The sequence below is a fragment of the Leptonychotes weddellii genome, chromosome 7, assembly GCF_054177405.1.
Source record: "Leptonychotes weddellii isolate Sample4059 chromosome 7, ASM5417740v2, whole genome shotgun sequence".
Taxonomy (NCBI): Eukaryota; Metazoa; Chordata; class Mammalia; order Carnivora; family Phocidae; genus Leptonychotes; species Leptonychotes weddellii.
In genome coordinates this window covers 109,329,439-109,349,906 of record NC_138375.1, presented here as the reverse complement: position 1 = coordinate 109,349,906, position 20,468 = coordinate 109,329,439, and the positions used below count along the sequence as shown (strand labels likewise).

At 39.7% G+C, this 20,468-nt stretch overlaps 1 protein-coding gene and 1 pseudogene across 1 annotated transcript in view; one reads left to right on the top strand and one right to left on the bottom strand.

The window, feature by feature from the left end:
• NDFIP1 (Nedd4 family interacting protein 1) overlaps window positions 1-20,468 on the top strand; it is a 52,136-nt gene that overhangs the window by 16,813 nt on the left and 14,855 nt on the right. The window contains exons 2-4 of the mRNA XM_006739470.3: window positions 12,433-12,520; window positions 16,917-17,047; window positions 20,084-20,171. Coding sequence (XP_006739533.1) covers window positions 12,433-12,520; window positions 16,917-17,047; window positions 20,084-20,171 — 307 coding nt within the window. The remainder of the gene's footprint in view (window positions 1-12,432; window positions 12,521-16,916; window positions 17,048-20,083; window positions 20,172-20,468) is intronic.
• On the bottom strand, window positions 3,693-4,816 carry LOC102732294 (tubulin beta-4B chain pseudogene; annotated as a pseudogene).

The following is a 20,468-nucleotide window of genomic DNA, read 5'->3' as shown; positions in this document are numbered from 1 at the left end:
CAAATCAAGAAACAACATTACAGCACTCAGAAAGCCCCCTTCAAGTGCCCTTCCAGTTACCCCAGGGTAACCACTGACTGGCATATGAGGTTTGCCTGGCTTTGATTTTTATATAAATATAATCATACAGAAAATGCTCTTGTTTCTGGCTTCTTTGGCTCAACATTATTTTTGTGAGATTCACCCATGCATTGTATGTTGTCATAGTTTATTCACATTGCTGTGTATGGAGATACCACATTTAGTTATTAATTCATTTTTTTTAAAGCATTTTTAAAGATTTTATTTATTTATTTGACAGAGAGAGACACAGCGAGAGCAGGAGCACAAGCAGGGGGAGTGGGAGAGGGAGAAGCAGGCTTCCCGCGGAGCAGGGAGCCTGATGTGGGGCTCGATCCCAGGACCCTGGGATCATGACCTGAGCCTAAGGCAGTCGCTTAACCGACTGAGCCACCCAGGCGCCCTAGTTATTCATTCTGCTGCTGTTGATGGGCATTTAGGTAGTTTCCAATTTTATAAGTAGTGATGCTTTAAACATCCTGGTGTGTCTTTTGGTGAACATCTATGTTTCTGTTGGATATGTAACTAGAATGGAATTGCTAAGTCATAGAGTATGTATAAATTCATCTTTAATAGGTAAGTGCCAAACAGTTTTCTAAAGTGGTTGTACAAACTACAATCCCAGTTGGAGAGTTCTGGTCATTATATGCCTTCATCAACATTTGGTATTTTCTGCTTTTAAAATATCATCTGTGGTTTTAGTTTGCATCTCTGTGCTGACCAGTGAAATGGAGCACTTTTTAATAAGTTTATTGGCCATTTGGATAACTTATTTTGTGAAATGTCTATTTAATAAGTCTTTTGCCCGTTTTTCAGTTGGGTGGTTTCCTTTTTCTTTTTTTCCTTTTTCCCCACTGGTTTTTTAGAAGTTCTTTATGTATGCTGGTTATGAGTCCTTTGTCTGAAAAATATATCTTTTCCCACTCTGGGTTGTGTTCATTCTCTTAATGGTGTCTTTTGAATGAATAAAATTTCTTAATATGAGAAACAAATGTGGGTGGACAGCTTCATGCCCTTGGACACAAAACAACTAACCATGAAGGAAGAAATTAATAGTCTACTTTTGAAGAACAGCAGTAAGATGAATATCTACTACAATTGCTGATAAAAATATGCCATCCCCTGTGATGACCCAAACACGAAGCTAATCACAGGGTAGAGAATACTGACAAAACAAGTAGAGCCCAGAAGAAAGCAGTTACTGTACCTAAGAAATGACTTCCTTTGGTATTTTAGTGTAATGGTATATAGGAATAGTTCTTCTGTCAACAGATTTAATGAAACAGTTATTTTGTCCTTGTTGATCTTGATCTTAATAATTGTACATAAAACATCATTTAACAAATATCAGATTAACTTTTTAACATCCAAAATTATCAGCCTAAATAGTATTATTATGGCTTCTACTAAAACCAGTTTTCCTAGTAAATGGAAAAATGGAGGTGTTCTTTCAGGAGCATTAAGGGGAAAATAATAAAAAATTGACGTCATCCTAGCATGTGTTAGTGCCTGGTAAAATTTTATTGAATGACATATTCAAATTTCTGACTATCCACGAGAAAAGTTGTTGTGGGCTATGGCAGAAGAAAAGGCAATGGAGAGAAGGGAAAGCTTGAATCACAATATATTTACATTTGATTATACTCCTCTAAGTTATATATCCACATTAATAGGAGAGGGAGAGTGCGAGAGCATGAGCAGTGAGAGAGGGAGAATCTCAAGCAGACTCCACACTGAGCATGAAGCCCCACGCGGGGCTCAGTCCCATGATGCCAAGAGCATGACCTGAGCTGGAACCAAGAGTTGGTCACTTAACTGACTGAGCCACCCAGGCACCCTGATAGGCATATAGTTTTTTTATTTATTATTTATTTTTTGAAGATTTTATTACTTATTTTTGCAAGAGAGAGGGCATGAGTGGGGAGGGCAGAGGGAGAAGCAGACTCCCCTCTGAGCAGGGAGTCCGACGCGGGACTCGATCCCAGGACCCTGGGATCATGACCAGAGCCAAAAGCAGATGCTTAACTGGCTGAGCCACCCAGGTGCCCAGGATGTAGTTTTAATAATAATTTTGCATTGGACTGATTTAAAAGGGTTGAGTTCTTTTGTAATTTTAATATTACATTATATAATTGTTTTACAAGTCAGGATTTGGGGAGACATAGTATGTATGTTATACGTATCCTTAATGTGTGTATCTTGGTACATACATCTTTATATACACACCTGTGTGTATTAATGTATATGTGTGTGTGAAAATCTTAATAGAGGCTAGAAGTGTTCTCTATGCCAAATCCAGAAATTGGACTTGTTCTTAAGTCTAAAAGAATCCTTGAATAGATGATGCCATGTTCTGTTGGGACAACTTCCTTTTTTTTTTTTTTCCCCAGAAAGCATTGCTTCATATAGCATTTTAAATGGTGAATATAATTAAGAGGTTGTTTTTGCTTCCATGTTGGTATTTTATAGCTTTAACATTTCTTAGATGAATACAACACACAGGGTTTTAAAAAAAAAGCACAAACAGTATTTATCACTCTTGCATTTAAATTATGGACTAGACTTTATATATATATAAATTATTTAAAAGTGAGTCTGTCTAGCTACTATTTTTATGTTGTTGGAGTGATTTCTGCGAGTACCTTGGCTTCTTAGGAAAGTTGAAGTTGGAGATGAGTGGCTACTATCTTGCCTTCCTCTTTTCTCTCTGGATGGTATTCCTTGTTACTTGTATCTCAAGTGAAGAAATAAGAAAATTTATCAAGCTGGTAATCATACTTCATAGCATTTGCTCTCATTTCTAAGGACTAAGATAAATACTGTGAGTATTTTCTCTCCTTCCAAACCAAATTTTATTCATCAGTTTTATTTATATGTGTAGCAGTGATAACCACAAAAATCTTTAAAAAGCTTTATAAACTGATGGCCTTTCTAAGGGGATTTGCTGTGGTATTAGGATTTTCTTTTCATCTGTTACTGCATTGACTTTTTAAGGCATTATTCTGATTTCTTTTGCTTTGGTGAAGTTTGACTTTTAATCGTGTTTTTATTTTGGTATTAAGAGGATTTGCATTTAATTTTTTCTTCTGACATGAGACATATTGTTGGGGATAGTCTAATTCTGGTGTTTATTTTTAAAATTATCTTTAGGGAAGCTCTTGAAGTAGAAAAATTTAAATTAATGCTCCTCATCCTCAGCTCTTAAAATAGGTTGTTAGCCAAACTATTTTGATTTCTTGATCCTAATATTTTTGTCAGGAGGGGAGAATATTAAGGAATTTTTTTTTTTTTACTACAATTAGTTTGCAGCTCAGTGTGTTATTTTTCTTTATTTTTGTCCATTTGCAAGTACGTGTTCCATGTTAAGCCCTAAGGATACTGATGGGATCAGGACCGTTCGCTCCTATTAAGGGGCATAGACATGGATTTAGCAAGAGAATGATGATTTGGAGCAGTTAATTTTCAGGGCTTTTTCTCCCCACCGTAAAAATGCCTTAAAGGTAGTGTCTTGTACAGTGTGTGATGTTACAACAGGACAAAGAGCAAGTGCGCGCAGAGACATGGCTATCCGAGAACAGGTTGTGAGTGAATAAGGAGCTCACACAGCTTCCATGCTTTACTGGCTCACAGCTCTAGGCTACCTCTTCCTCTGCCTCCTCCTAGGACTCGCCCTCCTCCTTGGCTGTGGTGTCCTCGTCCTGCTTGTAGTCGGACACCAGGTCATTGGTGTTGCTCTCGGCCTTGGTGAAGTCCGTCTCGTCCCTGCCCTCGCCTGTGTGCCAGTGCAGGAGGGGCTTGCGCTGGAACCTGGCTGTGAACTGCTCTGAGATACGCTTGAGCAGCTCCTGCGTGGCCGTGCTGTTGCCGATGAAGGTGGCAGACAGTTTTAGCTCCCGGGGTGGGATGTCACAGCTGTTCGCATGTTGTTGGGGATCCACTCCACCAAGTAGCTGCTGGTCTTGTTTGGGATGTTAAGCACCTGTTCGTCCACCTCCTTCATGGGCAAGGAGCCCCTGAACCCTGGGGCCACAGTCGGGGAGATGGCGTCACAGGCAGCCATCACGTTCTTGGCCTCAGATATCTGCTGGCTGAGGTCTGGCACCATCAGGGCCCGGTACTGTGGCTGCCTCCGCTGGTCAGCGGGACAAAGCTGGGCCTGAAGAAGTGCAGGTGGGGGAAGGGGGACCGTGCTGACAGCCAGCTTGTGCAGGTCAGCATTGAGCTGGCCAGGAAAGTCCAGGCAGCTGGTGACCCCACTCTTGATGGCTGACACCAGGTGGTTGAGGTCCCCATAGGTGGGTGTGGTCGGTTTTAGGGTTCTGAAGCAGATGTCATAGAGGGCCTTGTTATCCATGCAGTAGGTTTCATCTGTGTTTCTTACGATTTAGTGGACTGGGAGGGTGACATTGTAGGGTTCTACCACTGTGTCTGACACTTTGGGCAAGGGCACCACACTGAATGTGTTCATGATCCTGTCCCAGTACTCCTCCTGGATCTTGCTGGGGAGGGGGGTACCCATCCCAGACCCAGGCCCTCCACCCAGGGAGTGGGTCTGCTGGAAGCCCTGCAGGCAGTCACAGCTTTCAGCTTCCTTCCTCAAAATATCCAGCGCCCAGTCGACCAGCCCCGTACCTTTCGTGTAGTGCCCCTCGGTCCAGGTGTTCCCAGCACCACTTTGACATAAGACGAAGTTGTCTGGCCCGAAGATTTGCCCAGAGGGTCCCTAGTGCACACAGTCCATGGCGCCCAGCTCCAGGCTCACGAGCACAGGCGGGGAAGTACCTGCCACCCTTGGCCTGGTTGTAGCACCCGTTGATCCATTCCAGCTGCAGGTCGCTGTCACTGTGGTAAGTGCCTGTAGTGTCGCTGCCCTGCTATCTGATGACTCCCAGAACTTGGTGACGGTCTGGTTGCTGCGATGGCTGGCCTGGTGGTGGTGGCATGGGTGGAAGGATACACCAATGCAAGAGCTGAGGAGCGGGTGCACAGAGTGCTCTTCAGTTTGGTGTTTTGAGTTTTTTTGGTGTGTTTTTTGTTTTTTGAAGTAGGCTCCACACCCACCATGGAGCCCAACACAGGGCTTGAACTCACAACCCTGAGATCAAGACCGGAGATGAGATCAAGAGTCCCACGCCTAACTGACTGAGCCACCCAGGCACCCCTCTTCAGTTTTGTTTTAACTAAAATTCACATTATGTAGGTTTGTGTTTTCAAAATTAGAAAATACTTTTTTTGAGATGTAATTCACATACTGTAAAATTCACCCTTTTAGAGTACACAGTTGAGTAATTTTTACTATATTCACAAGGTTTGGAACTATTACCAGTATATAACTGCAGAACATTTTTATCACCCCCCAAAAGAAACCTGGGTCCTTTATAGCAGTCAGTTACTCTCTCCTCTTCCCTTCCCCAGCACCTGGCAACTACCAATCTTTCTGTCTCTTCTTGGATTTGCTGTTTCTGGTTATTTTGTATAAACAGAATCATAAAATATGTGGTCTTTTGTGACTGGTTTCTTTCACTTAGCATACTGCTTTCAAGTTTCATCTGCAATGTAGCATGTATCAGTACTTTCCTTTTTTTTTTTTGATAGGATGTATTATTCTTAGCCATCCTTTTGTATGGATATACCATATTTTGTTTATTCATTCATCAGTTGAACATTTTGACTATTATAAGTAATGCTGCCATGAACATTCACGTGCAAGTTTTTCTGTGAAACTATGTTTTCGCTTCTCTTGAGTATATACTTAGGAGTGGAATTGCTGGGTCTTTTTATAACTCTCTGTTTAACTTGTTTTTGAGGAACTGCCAAACTTTTCCACAGTCACAGTTTTATATTCCTGCTGGCAATGTATGAAGGTTCCAGTTTCTCTGCATACTCAAAAACACTTTTTATTTTCCTTTTTTATTTTCTTATGGCCATATTAGTGGGTTTGAAGTGATAGCTCTTGGTTTGATTTTGCATTTCTGTGATGACTACTGATGTTGAGCATCTTGTGTATACTGCCCATTTGTAGATCTTCTTTGGAGAAATGTCTATTAAAATTCTTTGCTCATTTTTATTTTTTTTTTAAGATTTTATTTATTTGAGAGAGAGCGAGCAAGAGAAAGCAGAGGGAGAGGACACAGAGGGAGAGGGAGAGGGAGAAGCAGACTCCCCACTGAGCAGGGAGCCTGCCACGGGGCATGATCCCAAGACCCTGAGATCATGACCTGAGCCCAAGGCAGATTTTAACTGACTGAGTCACCCGGGTGCCTCTCTTTGCCCATTATTAAATTAGATTTTTTTTTTTATTGGTGAGTTTCTCTCTGTCAGAATTATTTACCTTATTTTATTTTATTTAAAGATTTTATTTATTTATTTGAGAGAGAGAATGAGAGCGAGCACATGAGAGGGGGGAGGGTCAGAGGGAGAAGCAGACCCCCTGCTGAGCAAGGAGCCCGATATGGGACTCGATCCAGGGACTCCAGGATCATGACCTGAGCCGAAGGCAGTCGCTTAACCAACTGAGCCACCCAGGCGCCCTATTTACCGTATTTTAAATGTCACCCTCTAATTAATAGCAATATAATAGAAAATTGTTCTTGAATGTAAAGAATTTGGTGATGTTAGAATAACTCAATTTACAGTCAGTATACAATTAAAAACCTACAGGTTATATACAGTAGAAAATACACAGTCTTCGGGGCACCTGGGTGGCTCAGTAGGGCTCTCTGCTCAGCGGGGAGCCTGCTCCCCCCTGTGTGTGTGCGTGTGTGCTCTCTCTCTCTCTGTCAAGTAAAATAAATAAAATCTTTTAAAAAAAATGAAGCCCCATATAAATAAAGATTACTATTCAAAAACAAAAAAGAAAATACACAGTCCTCACAAACTTTGGTTATTTCTGAGTAACAGAGTAAAATGCACACTCGGTTGTTTACCTAAGGAAATGTGCTTGTTTACTTTCTGGTAATTATACTGTCTCTTTTGGTAGGATTTAAAGAGTATACAGAAGTAGTGGGTTGGTAAAGAGAGGTTTAAAAATTGCATTGTAAGGTAAAAGATTTAGGATTTAACTCTAAAATTATAAGTGGTAAAATAACATTTAAAGCTAGAGTTTAGGCATTGATCCAGGATTTTTTGAGACTTACTGTTAATAACTAAAGAAGGGATTTAAAACTTACAAGATCTCTTGCTGCTTAAATAGGACCTAACCAAGATAAAAATGAATAGTGTGAATACTTGTAACTTTATGGATTTATTGGATAGTTCAGCGTTATTTTCCACATGCTTGTTGTGTTTGTGTGAATTAAGAGGTATATTTTGGTACCTCTTTTTTTTTATTAATTTTTTTTTTTTAAGATTTTATTTATTTGAGAGAGAGAGAATGAGAGACAGCATGAGAGGGAGGAGGGTCAGAGGGAGAAGCAGACTCCCTGCCGAGCAGGGAGCCTGATGCGGGACTCGATCCCAGGACTCCAGGATCATGACCTGAGCCCAAGGCAGTTGCTTAACCAACTGAGCCACCCAGGCGCGCCCCCCCCCCTTTTTTTTTTTTAAGATGTTATTTATTTGACAGAGAGTCAGTGAGAGAGGGAACACAGCAGGGGGAGTAGGAGAGGGAGAAGCAGGCTTCCCGCTCGCCCAATGCGGGGCTCGTTGCCAGGACCCCAGGATCATGACCTGAGCCAAAGGCAGACCCTTAATGACTGAGCCACCCAGGCGCCCCTATTTTGGTACCTCTTGTCATGTATAAGGCTTTATGGATTTTTTTTTTTCTCTTAGTTGTTTAGTAGGGTTTTTTGTTCTCCCATTCTTTTTTTTTTTTTTATCTGACAGAGACACAGCGAGAGAGGGAACACAAGCAGGGGGAGTGGGAGAGGGAGAAGCAGGCTTCCCACTGAGCAGGGAGCCCGACGCAGGGCTCGACCCCAGGACCCTGGGATCATGACCTGAGCCGAAGGCAGGTGCTTAACGACTGAGCCACCCAGGTGCCCCTTGTTCTCCCATTCTTAGTAAATAGAATCCAAGAGTGACTTTTAAGAGCCTTAGGTACTGCCATCCAACAGTTGTAAATGTTGGCCCTTAATTTGGGCCTAATCCTAGTCCTGGCTCCGTTCTTGATTAAAAACAGCTCATTTCTAAATGGAAGACCATCTTTAGAACTTCTTAGGGGAGAGGAGTGAGGAGGCCTTCTTGCTGGAGTGGGAACTCAAGTTTAAGAATTTAAACCTGCAGGGTATAAGTGTCTGTAAACTTGTTAAAATCTAGTTTGCGGGGCGCCTGGGTGGCTCTGTCGTTAAGCGTCTGCCTTCGGCTCGGGTCATGATCCCAGGGTCCTGGGATCGAGCCCCGCGTCGGGCTCCCCGCTCAGCGGGAAGCCTGCTTCTCCCTCTCCCACTCCCCTGCTTGTGTTCCCTCTCTCGCTGTGTCTCTCTCTGTCAAATAAATAAAATAAATCTTTAAAAAAAAAAAAATCTAGTTTGCTTCTGTTAGAACTAGAACTATGTATGATTTCTGTATGGGAGATTTGTTAAACTGTTGTTTAGGTAAAATGTCATGTATATAATTCTAATAGCAACAATATAGATAGGACACAGGAAGGTAGTAAGAAGGAGTCACATTATTTTAGATATGCTGCCTTTCTCTGGCTAAATCTAGAGGACAAAACATTATTAACATCTGTTTACAGGTAAATAATAAAAAAAATAGAAAGTGATCAAGGCCAACAGGTACCATAGCAGACTGTGATATGCAAAGTGGAAACGTGGGAGAGTTCTAGGGTTCTTCTAGGGAGCCATGACAGTGTCTACTCAGTATAGAGTGGAACATGGGTAATCAGGAAAGTGGGGGCGAGAATGCAGTGGGGGATGTGGTAAAGAGAAAGGCCAGACGGATTTTCAGATGACTGGATTATTCCTATCTCAGGGATGGAGACCTGGGTAATTTTAGGTAGTTTTGTACTAAACTCAGTACTCTATATGGCATGCATAGGTAATTGTGTAATTAATTACTATTTTGAAAAAAAAAAATGCCATTTAAATAGATAAGTGAAATTGATCAGAATTGTTAAGGAAAGTTATATGACAGAAAAAGAATCAGTCCCCAGTGGGTATTTATTATCTGTCATAGATACAATCAAAGGATTCTCCCCACCCACCACACCTAATACCACAGCAGGGAGAGAGCAGCAGGTCTCCCCATGTTCCAACCCTGCCTCTCACAGTGTCCCCTACAGCCAGGATTCTGTGACAGGTTGGACTCATGCTCCCACTGACCTTGTTGATGGAAGACACTGGACATCTTTCCAACACCAGCCCCAAAGTGACAATGACCCTAATTCTCTGAGAGAGTCTCTGGAGAGAGCCTTAAGATCCCTGAGCCTCAGAGATGTGGCAGGGAGGGCTGCACAGGAAAGATTCCCAGGGACAGAAGAGGGAACATTAAAAATACATTCGGAAGTATCCAACTTTATAAAGTAACCAACTTTATAGCCTTATAGATATGTCCAACTGTAGTTCTAGTGTGCATTCTTTCCAACCCCCCCCACTTTGTTAGTGAATACCTGATTTGTTTGGCTAGCAGAACCAAATTAACGGCCATAGATGACCCCCAAGTATAAAAAGATACATACTTAGGGATTCTGTTGTTTAGCACTTACTGTTCACACAGATGGTGGTCACTAGATACTTGCTGCAGGTGGTTGCCTCTTTCTTTTTTCCCCACCTGGTAGTATTTTATTTTAAACACATTTCTTGGTGGAGCCTAAACTTACCACCAGCATATAGAAAATAGGCCAGTGTTGGGAAGCCTGTAGAGTGAGGTCCTGGGATCGATCATCCCAGCATGTGGAGCCTCCAAAGTCATAGTGGGTGTTTTTTATTACCTTTGTTTTTGTTTTCAGTTGGAAATAGTATTAGTACATGATTCTAAAGTGGTGAAGTTTAATGGAGGGGAAAAACTTCACCTGGAAATGTTTGTTTTTTCCCTCACTGAAGAGAAAATGGGGGTTTCTGAGACAGTTGGAATTTCTTTGCTCTGTTATCTCGTACCTTGGTGTGGGATGATCAAATTGCACATCTCCAGGTTGCTAGGAGACCGGCAACCTATCTCATAGATACTGGCATGTAAGACCTCTTTATTCTCTGGACTTGTGTATTTTTCAGAATTGTCATGCTTCCTCTCTAAACCCTAAATTATGCAGAGGTGACCTGTTTATTTGACCAAGCTCAGGAAATCTAAAACGGGTCAAAAATTCCAGGCTTGGTTTAGATAAAGAACATGACTGGCCACAGTATATTGAGGTAATATTCTTGTAAAATCCATATTTGCCTCTGTTTTTGCTGCTGACTCTTTTGTGACATTCTCAGGGCAAAAGTGGTTAGGTGGGGGCAGGTTGAGAATACCCTGTCTAGAGCTTCTTATAATGTTGAAAGAATTACAAATGAACCATGGCTCTAAGAACTCTGTTTAAATAATTTACTGTCCCAGGAACATGTGGCTTTACTGTAGCTATTTTGACCTATATGCCTTCTTTAAAAGGAAATTCATCTTAGGTTACAATACAGTTCTTTTGGGGGTGCCCTAAGTTTAACATTAGAGTTCTAGGGTTCAAAAAAATGTGCCCAGATGGGAGATGTTGATGATAATTTGGCACAAGAATTCCTTTGAAATTGAATACGTTGCAGTGTTCATCAGAAAAGTTTTGTTGGGGCGCCTGGGTGGCTCAGTTGGTTGGGCGACTGCCTTCGGCTCAGGTCATGATCCTGGAGTCCCTGGATCGAGTCCTGCATCGGGCTCCCTGCTCGGCAGGGAGTCTGCTTCTCCCTCTGACCCTCCCCCATCTCATGTGCTCTCTCTCATCCTCTTTCTCTCTCAAATAAATAAATAAAATCTTAAAAAAAAAAAAAAAAGAAAAAAAAAGAAAAGTTTTGTTGGCTTCTGATTTTGAATAGCATAATAGCATAGGGAGTAGAGACTGAGATGGTTAATTAAAAATTTAAGGAAGTAGGGAGCTCTACTCTATGTTACTGGAGGTCGGGCTCTCAGTTTTCCTGTCTCAATTCAAGATGGAGTTCTCCGTTGCAGTCAGTTTAGAGAGGTGTGTATTTTACAAGTGGCTCATGTGGCTCCGTATATTACGAAGGCATATAGTAGGACCCGGACCCCCAAGTTATTTACATCGATAAATATATTCTCTGTTATTACTTTACAGATTGACTCCCATTCTCAGCCAATTAATCTTTTTAAATGAACTGTAGTTAATTGTCACACTAGAAAAATTAAATCCGACGTTCTATGAAGATGAGTTGGGTAGACTATCCAGACTGGCAGTGGCAGAAAGACCCACTTTTCAGTGTGAGTTATTTAAAGTAACTGGGGCTGTAGATTTTACAGAGAAAAAGGCTGAGATAGGAAGAGGGAGATTTATTAACAGAGGTTGTATATGTAGAATTATGTAGAATTTTATGTTTTTTTTTAGAATTTTATGTTTTTGTAAATGTCTCGGTTATTTAAGATTTAATTTTCTGTGCACACTGAACAAATATAGTGGCAAACCTTGGTTTGCTGTGATTTATCTTGAACAGATTATTATTAGATTCTTTTTCTTTTTTTTTTTTAAGATTTTATTTATTTATTTGACAGAGAGAGACAAAGCGAGAGAAGGAACACAAGTAGGGGGAGTGGGAGAAGGAGAAGCAGGCTTCCCGCTGAGCAGGGAGCCCGATGCGGGCTCATTCCCAGGACGCTGGGATCATGCCTGAGCCCAAGGCAGATGCTTAATGACTGAGCCACCCAGGTGCCCCTAGATTATTTTTCTAACTTAAAAAGTTATACAAGTGCTAAATGTTCATTACAAAAAATTCAAATATACATAGGAGGCAACAAAAAGGAAAAATTCCCTTATGATTGTATCAGCTAGAGATAAACATTGTAAACTGTAGATGTCTCTCATTCTAGACCTTCACGTATCTGTCTTTCACAACCAAATTATATTATGCATACTCTTTGGGAAATTTTGCTTTTTTCATGTAACAGTACAGCATAAATATCTGTTCAAGCCATCACATTTTCTTTATTTTCATTTTTATGGATGCTTAGTGATCCTTTGTGAGATGAACTATAATTTTTTTAATAAGTCCCCTGTGAATGGAATTTAGGTTGTTTCTATTTTTTGCTGCAGTAACTTTTATATGTACCCTTTTTTGCCTCTTTGACTATTTCCTTAGGATAAATTCCTGAGAGCAGAATACTTTGTAAAAGATTTACACATTTTAAGGCTTTTGAAATATGTTACCAGATAGATTTCCAGAAGGGCTATTCCAGTTTTCAGGTTCTTCTCTAAGTGGCTTTGTACTTGGATTAAAATGTGGAATTTTTATTTAGTTGCAGAATGAGGAAGAGCCTGGAGAGCCAGAACAGGCAGTAGGGGACGCTCCTCCACCTTACAGCAGCATCTCTGCAGAGAGTGCAGGTAGGTAACTGGGCAAGGTGACTCTTGAACTCTTGAAATGCACTTGGCTAGAGGCTTGTCCAGTATGTGCCTATTCGTCTTTGCCTTTGCTTCAGCTTTCCCTAAGAAGTCTGACATTATTTGTAGTTTATTGCCAAAAGTGAAAAAACCACAAAACTCATGTTACTCTTCTGGAAAACACTTAAAACTCCATTTCAGTGTGGCTTTTTTATGGAACTCAATTTCATTCCAACAGAATATAAAGGAAGTAGAAATTAAGCAACCAGGTGATCATCTGATTTTTATTCTTTTTGTAGTTTCCTCATTAATTGTTTTGCTCTTTGTGATTCTAGTGCCTGTGACCTGGAACATAGTACGTTTGATTTCTTTTGTGCTAGTAAATTCTTTTTTTTTTTTTTTTTAGATTTTATTTATTTGTTTGACAGAGAGATAGAGAGACAGCACAAGTAGGCAGAGTGGCAGGCAGAGGGAGAGGGAGAAGCAGGCTTCCCGCTGAGCCGGGAGCCCGATGCGGGGGTCGATCCCAGGACCCTGGGATCATGACCTGAGCCGAAGGCAGCCGCTTAGCCAACTGAGCCACCCAGGCGCCCCTGTGCTAGTAAATTCTTAATAAAAAAAAACTGGAAGTCTCTCAGCTCTTTCATGATGTTTCTCATAGTTTAAGCCCTCCTTAAGTAATCTTTCATCTTCACATCTTATGCCAGACTGTCTTTTACAATCTCACCTGTTTATATAGAAGGGATGGGGAAGAGAAAGAAAACCTTGACAGTTGAGGACTTTGGGTAGCTTAAAGCTGCCTGATGAGCAGCTCTCCTTTAGTTGCTGAAAATTGACCAGTTTTGATGGAACATCTTCCCTTTTCTCTAACAGAGAAGTGTGGCAGTGTGGCAAGTATATGGCCCATGGTGCCACCACTGAACCCATCCTCTTCCCAGGGTAGATAGGCAAATTGAAGACAGCATTTATCCCAAACACAGCCTCAGAATCCTTTTCTATACAGCACTTGGGGCAGCTATTGTCCGTTGATGTGGGATTAAATTTGTTGGTCTCTGTGACCCTGAGGCTGCCATTATAATGAAGAAGAACATGGGTCAGAAAGTTTTTTACCTCCACTCTGCCTTCAAATTTTGAACCCTGTCTCCTTGTATTAATTTTATTTATAAGCATCAAAAACTAACAATGCTAAGTTAAAGTTTTTTGAGGAATTCTAGGGTGTCTCATGGAATCGAATGAGAACACCAAGACTTGAGAAAGAATCACAGTGCCATGCCATATTTACTCATTTCTACCCAGACTCTAAGTACTGGTTTTCCATTAGAAAGACATCCAGTGAAAATTGTAGCTGGTTAATAAGAAAGTTGGATCCCGCTTTTATTAATGATAAAAGTCCTTTGTATTTAAGTACCCAGAATCATAGGAGGTAATTTTTTCCTGAATATCTGAGTTTCTGCTCTCTCTAGTTATAAAATCTTACAACCATTTTCAATAGAAATCTTTCTCAAACACTTCTCTCTCTTATTCACTTACATGTCATATTCTTTGTTTAAATTTTTCCTTACGATTTGGGTTACAATCAGAAACATTCTCTAGAAGGTATTCTATCCTATACTGTAGTGATACCTTTATTCACTGAGATTTATAGAACTTTGGTTAAAGAATCAAATTCTCCCTTTGCTGTTAGATGGTATTTCCTATAGCTGTCCTTATGAAGTCCCTTTAATCTCTTTCTCCTTTGTTTTTGTTAATCTTACTGTGGGCCCCACAGCAAATAACAAAGATTCTTAAGATTGGGTATAAGGTAGAGGTAAACTATTTCTAGAATAGAGCCTGAAGAATACTCTCTCAAATAAAGTCTTTGGGTTTTGTGGCATTTCATCTAAATACACAGAGGCCTTAAAAATAAATAAACAACCAAACTTTAAAAGAAAAATTTTTTAAATTTTTTAAGTAGGCTTCACACCCAGTGTGGGCCTTGAACTCATGACACTAAGATCAAGAGTCTCATGCTGTACTGACTGAGCCAGACTTTTATTTTATTTTATTTTTAAAGCTTTTATTTATTTATTTGTCAGAAAGAGCACACACAAGCAGGGGAAGCTGAAGGCAGAGGGAGAAGCAGGCTCCCCGCTGAGCAGGGAACCCGATGCGGGGCTCAGTCCCAGGACCCTGGGATCATGACCTGAGCCGAAGGCAGACACTTAATGACTGAGCCACCCAGGCGCCCCTGCAGCTTTAGTTTCAATAACACATTTTCGTCTAAAGGCTGTGATATTTTATTTTTCACATTTAGATTTCTGTTCCATCTGGTATTGTTTTTTTCTGTGTAGTGTAAGGTAGTGGTCAAGACTAATTTGTTTCTCCTTATGGGTAGCCATTTCGTACAGTGCTGTTTATTAAATCTTTCTTCGCTGCTCCGCAGTGTCACCTTTATTGTAAATCAGGTGACCATATATGAGTGGATCTGTTTTTGGATTCATTTATTGTTCTTTGGTCTGTTTATTTATTTTTAGGCCCATCCCCTACTGTTTTAATTATAGAGCTTTATAATCTTGATATCTGGTAATGTAGGTCATTCAGGCTTTTTTTTTTTAAGATTTTATTTATTTATTTGACAGAGAGAGACACAGCGAGAGAGGGACCACAGCGCAGGGGGAGTGGGAGAGGGAGAAGCCGGCTTCCTGCTGAGCAGGGAACCTGATGCGGGGCTCGATCCCAGGACCCTGGGATCACGACCTGAGCCGAAGGCAGACACTTAACAACAGAGCCACTCAGGCGCCCCCAGACTTTCTGTTCTTCAAGATTGCTTTGGTTTTTCTTGGCCTTTTACATTTCCATATGCATTTTACAATTAGCTTGTCAATTTCCATAAAATGTAACAAAACAAAAACTGGAATTGTAGTTGGAATTGCACTGAATCTGGGGGTCAGTTTGAAGAGAATTAACATCTTTATAATACTGCTTCCAGTTTGCAAACATGATATATCTCTCCATCTAATTAAGATCTTCTTTAATCCTCTCAATAGTATTTTGTAGGTTTCAATATTGAGGACTTGCATGTTTATTACTAGATTTATTCCTCGTGCTGTTGTAAAAAATGTTCCATATATAATTTTATTTTCTATTTGTTGGTAGTATATGGAAATACAGTTGATGGTTTATATCCATCCAGAGACTTTGTATGCAGAGACTTTGCTAAAATTCATATATTAATTCTTGTCTATAGATACTCTTGGGTTTGATACATCTATAATCATGTCATCCATGATTAAGGACAGTTATTTTCTTCCCTTCTAATACTTATGTCTTACATTTCCTTTTCTTGCTATATTATATCAACTAGTAGGGCCTTTAAGGTAATGTTTGATAAGAAGTAGTGAGAGTAGGCACTTTTGTCTAAATCTCTAATTTTAGGGGAGAAAACTTAAAAATTTACAATTATGATATTTACTCTAGGTTTTTCATAGAGACTTATGATCAGATTAAGGATGTTTTCCCTTATTCCTCATTTGCTAAGGGTTTTTATTATCAGCAAGTTGAATTTTATAAAATGCTTTTTCTGCCCATGCGAGTACAATAGACTTTTTCTTCTTTTTTTGTTAATGAAGTGAACTGTATTGATTCATGATTTCAGTAATACGTTACAGTAAAATTGGAAGTTAATTACAATTAAACAGAGGGAAAAAAGAAAGAAAAATGTTAATCTTGGTGAACTATAAGACTTTTTTTTTTTTCAAAATCCTTGTTTTTTAAAAATTGTGCAGAAATTTAATACATTTTTAAATAGCTCTTTTCTAATAAATATTGAGTTTCTTGTAATAGGAGTTAATGAGAATGAAGATGCAACATTAAAAAGAGGAAATGAAAGATTTAATTCAAATAAATAATGGCTCTGTAACTGAATTAGTTACCTTAGGCACATCATAGAAAACAGTACATGGTAAAACTAATGTGAAGAATCAAAATGCTAAAACAAACCTGTGAGAAATGAATTTTAACTTCTTTATTAAGTTGGTTTTCCTGTTTATAAATGGGAGGAAACCATGGTACAGCTTACACACACACAGGTGAGGTATTTTTGGCTTAAATGCTGTCTTTATACCACTATTAATATTAAATACCTTTCGTGAACATACCATATAACTGTTGAAAATGTGTTTAAAGGCACTTGGAAGGGAAGGCAGAGTGATTTAAATGAATAAATTTAAATAATTGAAAGGTGGATAAATTTAAAAATCATTCTCAATCTCATATTCATACATAAACATTTCGATTCAGTTATTCTATATGTACTCTTAGAGGAACAGCTGTTTTTTTGTTTGCCAGAGTTAGTGGAAATCTTATTTTTCCTTAGTTTAGCTAATGGTCAGATATTTGTGACTTCCTTTTTATTCTGCAGCATATTTTGACTACAAAGATGAGTGTGGATTTCCAAAGCCTCCATCTTACAATGTGGCAACAACACTGCCCAGCTACGATGAAGCTGAGAGAACCAAGGCTGAAGCTACTATCCCCTTGGTTCCTGGAAGAGTAAGTCCAATTCACCATGTTACTTGCTGGCTGCTTGATGGGAATTAGGTTCTTTTCGTTATTCACTTTTGATGTATTCCTTATGATTGTACTGATTAGTAGAAGTACATTAATTTTTAAAAACAAGTACATTTTCTTTTGGGATAACAAACTCTTACCTCTTCCGGAAAATGATGCATTAAAAGGTACGAATCAGCAGAAAATCACTAGTCAGGCCAGCTTATTTTCCCTGTATCTCTACTATTACAACCATTTTCTCAACTTTCCTGCCGTGACTGAAATGTCTTAGAGCAGGGTCTGATTTAGCAAATACACTGTTTGCCTTGATTCTGCACACTTATTTTGGTATTAGGTAGATAGCTGCTGAGGAGATCTATAGAGAGAATAAGTTCAACTTTGTAGAATTAAACTTATAAAAGGGCCCCAGCAATTGTCTCGATGAACCTCATGCCAGCAGCATTCTAGACCACTCCATCTGTGGGGACATAGTGAATTCAGATCCCATCTGGCCTGATGTTGATTCATGGGAGGGGGCACTGGGTGTGATGAAAGCCAGGAGGAGACTTTGGGGCACTCTGTTCTTGATGTCAGATCTGCAAGTGACTAGATGTGGTTTCATAAATACTCATCCAGGTTGAAGGGGATGTAGGTAGGGCCTTAGGCCAGATAGTGGGAAAAGATGCAGTAGGATCCATTCCCTAGGAATGTGGGGCAGTCAGGGTTCCAGACTCGAGTCCTGGCAGGAAACCAGAGTGAATGATAAGAACAAAAACAGAAGATTAGCCTGGGTAGTGCAATGGTGTAGGCCCCAGAAGTTCAGGCCTTATGGTAGTAGACTGTTTACAGACCACACCTACTATGAGTGATGGGGCTTCTGAAACCACTGCTTGGCAGAAATAATATAAGCCCAGTCTAGGCTGATCCTATATGGTGGTGTGTGCTCAGTTCTTGGAGGTGCCAGGGAGAAACTAGCAACCTTCAAGGAGCTTATGGTCTAAGGGCAAAACAGTTTTAATGTAATAACCATGTATTGGGAGCAAATGACATGCTTGGTACTGTGCTCAGTTTCCAATATATTGTTTGAAGTCTTCACAATAGCCTTGCAAGGTAGAGATTATATTATCCCCATTTTACAGATGCAAAAATTGAGGGCCAGAGAGATTAAATAATTGGCCCAAACTCATACAGCTAATAGGTAGCGTAGGTGAGAGTCACACCCAGATATTCCAGACTCCATAATCCTGTGTGTATTCTGTAGTCTTGTTAGACTATATGGTAACTGTCCCATGGAAATAGACGAAGTGATCAGCTCTGATTTATAGCAGAACTCCTTAGAATACTTTTATTTGACAAGTATACATATTTAGGAACCTGTTAAACATTATTTAGCAAACATGTGTAGACCACTTTTTTATACAGTGTGCTATGTGCTTTGCAATGGATAGGTAGAAAACTTTGAGGCAATACTCCTACATACAAGCACTTAAATATAGCTGGGGAAAAGGCCCACAAATACCAATACCTAAGCAGCAGTACAAGTGCAGTGAGCATTAAGAGCTGTGACTTTTTACCGTGTGATTGTGGGGGAGATGGGATTTGAAGTGGGCCCTGAGTTTTGATGGATAAGAACATTCCAGAGGGAGAAGGGCAGAAAGCAGATGTGAATCCAGTCCCGTGTCGGGTAGGGTCTGTGAATGTACTAATTGATTTTGCTTGAGCAAGGAGTTTGTGACCAGACTATAGGTTGTAGAATGTTGTGAATGCAAGGCTGAGGCAATTAGACTTACATGTGGGTCACACAGACTCTTTCAAAGTTTTTGAGCAGGGATAAGACAAGTATGGTATTTTAGAAACATTAACCGAGCAACAATTTGTAGGAGTAATCCAGTAGTAGAGATACCAAGGACAGGAAGAACAGTTAGAAGGCACCTGCAGTATAACTAGAAATTACTTCCATGTCCTTTTGTAGTATATCTTTGAGTATTTATGCAAAAAACCAATTAGTGTCTAATTAGGCAGAGCCTTATTTTTCCTAATATGAAGTCAGAAACTGGGTATTTAGTATTTTAAAAAACATAAAACAAACACATTCTTATAAGAATTTTCTAACAGGAGAAGAAATGTGTTAAGTTAGAGATGGAAGCTGCCACTGACACTTTCCTCTCTCTAGTACCCCCTCCCCAGACCTGTTATAGCCTTCCCAGCCCCCTTTCTGTCTGTGTAGGGAGAGTTTGGACTGTCCCTAAAGTTGTTTTTTTTTTTTTTTTTTCATTTGGGGAATCTTCACTGGACTGTGTACAAATCTCACTTTCACTTGTGAGTGTATATTCATATATTTTTCAGTATTTCAACACATAACCTACATCAGTTGAAAAGGTGAGCCACATATGTGGGTGTTAATGTTGGTGAGGATCGTGTTCCTTCTAGACTTGGAGTATTATGTTTTCAAGTTAGGATGGAAAGGATCCTATCTGCTAATAAGCTTGGAAGTGAGGTTGTTTCAGACCTATATGCTAATGTGAACAAATGGTTATGGAGTGGAGCAGTGGGTAGCCCTATAGCCTCTTCATGTGTGATCATGCTGTCCTTTTTCTCATAAAGCATTTGAGCTCCTTCGTAGGTCCTGGATTACTAATATTCTGGGCCCCCAGCAGGCCCTGGGTTAGTGATTTTAGAACGTAAGCCAAATATATATCTTTGCTTTAGATATATATGAGTTAATACTTCCCATTGAATTTTATAATTTTGGAAGCTCATTGTTAAAGAACTTGGGTTATAAAATGAACAATTCGTTTAGAAAACTGTAGAGATGGAAGAAAGATTTTTTTTTCTCTAATTAGATCTTTTACTTAAAAGACAAAATGAAATTTTTAACACATACTAAGCCTCAGTGCTCATAGTTTTGAATTGAGCCAAAGCAGTAAATTTTCTCCTTGGTACTCATTTTTATCCCCTGCCTTACTTTTTTTGATGCCTTTCATTTGCCTATGAATAATTCATTGTGAATTTACCTTATTCTTTTTTCTTTTCACTTAGGATGAGGATTTTGTGGGTCGGGATGACTTTGATGATGCTGACCAGCTGAGGATAGGAAATGATGGGATTTTCATGTTAACTTTTTTCAGTAAGTAAATACACATAGCAGAGCCACCTCTCACAAACTGGAGTGCTTTGAATTATGGGTGAATCTGACTGAATTAAAATTGACTAGGTGAGCTAATATTTTAATACATTGTGCTTATTTGATGCCTTTTACTGAGATGTTCAGAGCTTAGTTCACTTTTATCTTATTATCCCTTCTGTTTGTCTTCTATTTCTACAACTATCTATAGAAAATGTAATTGAAGCAGTTTTGGGGATGCTATATTTTTACATGAACTGAGCCTCATCTTTTAGGTCTGCAAAGATCCTTAGCATTGCT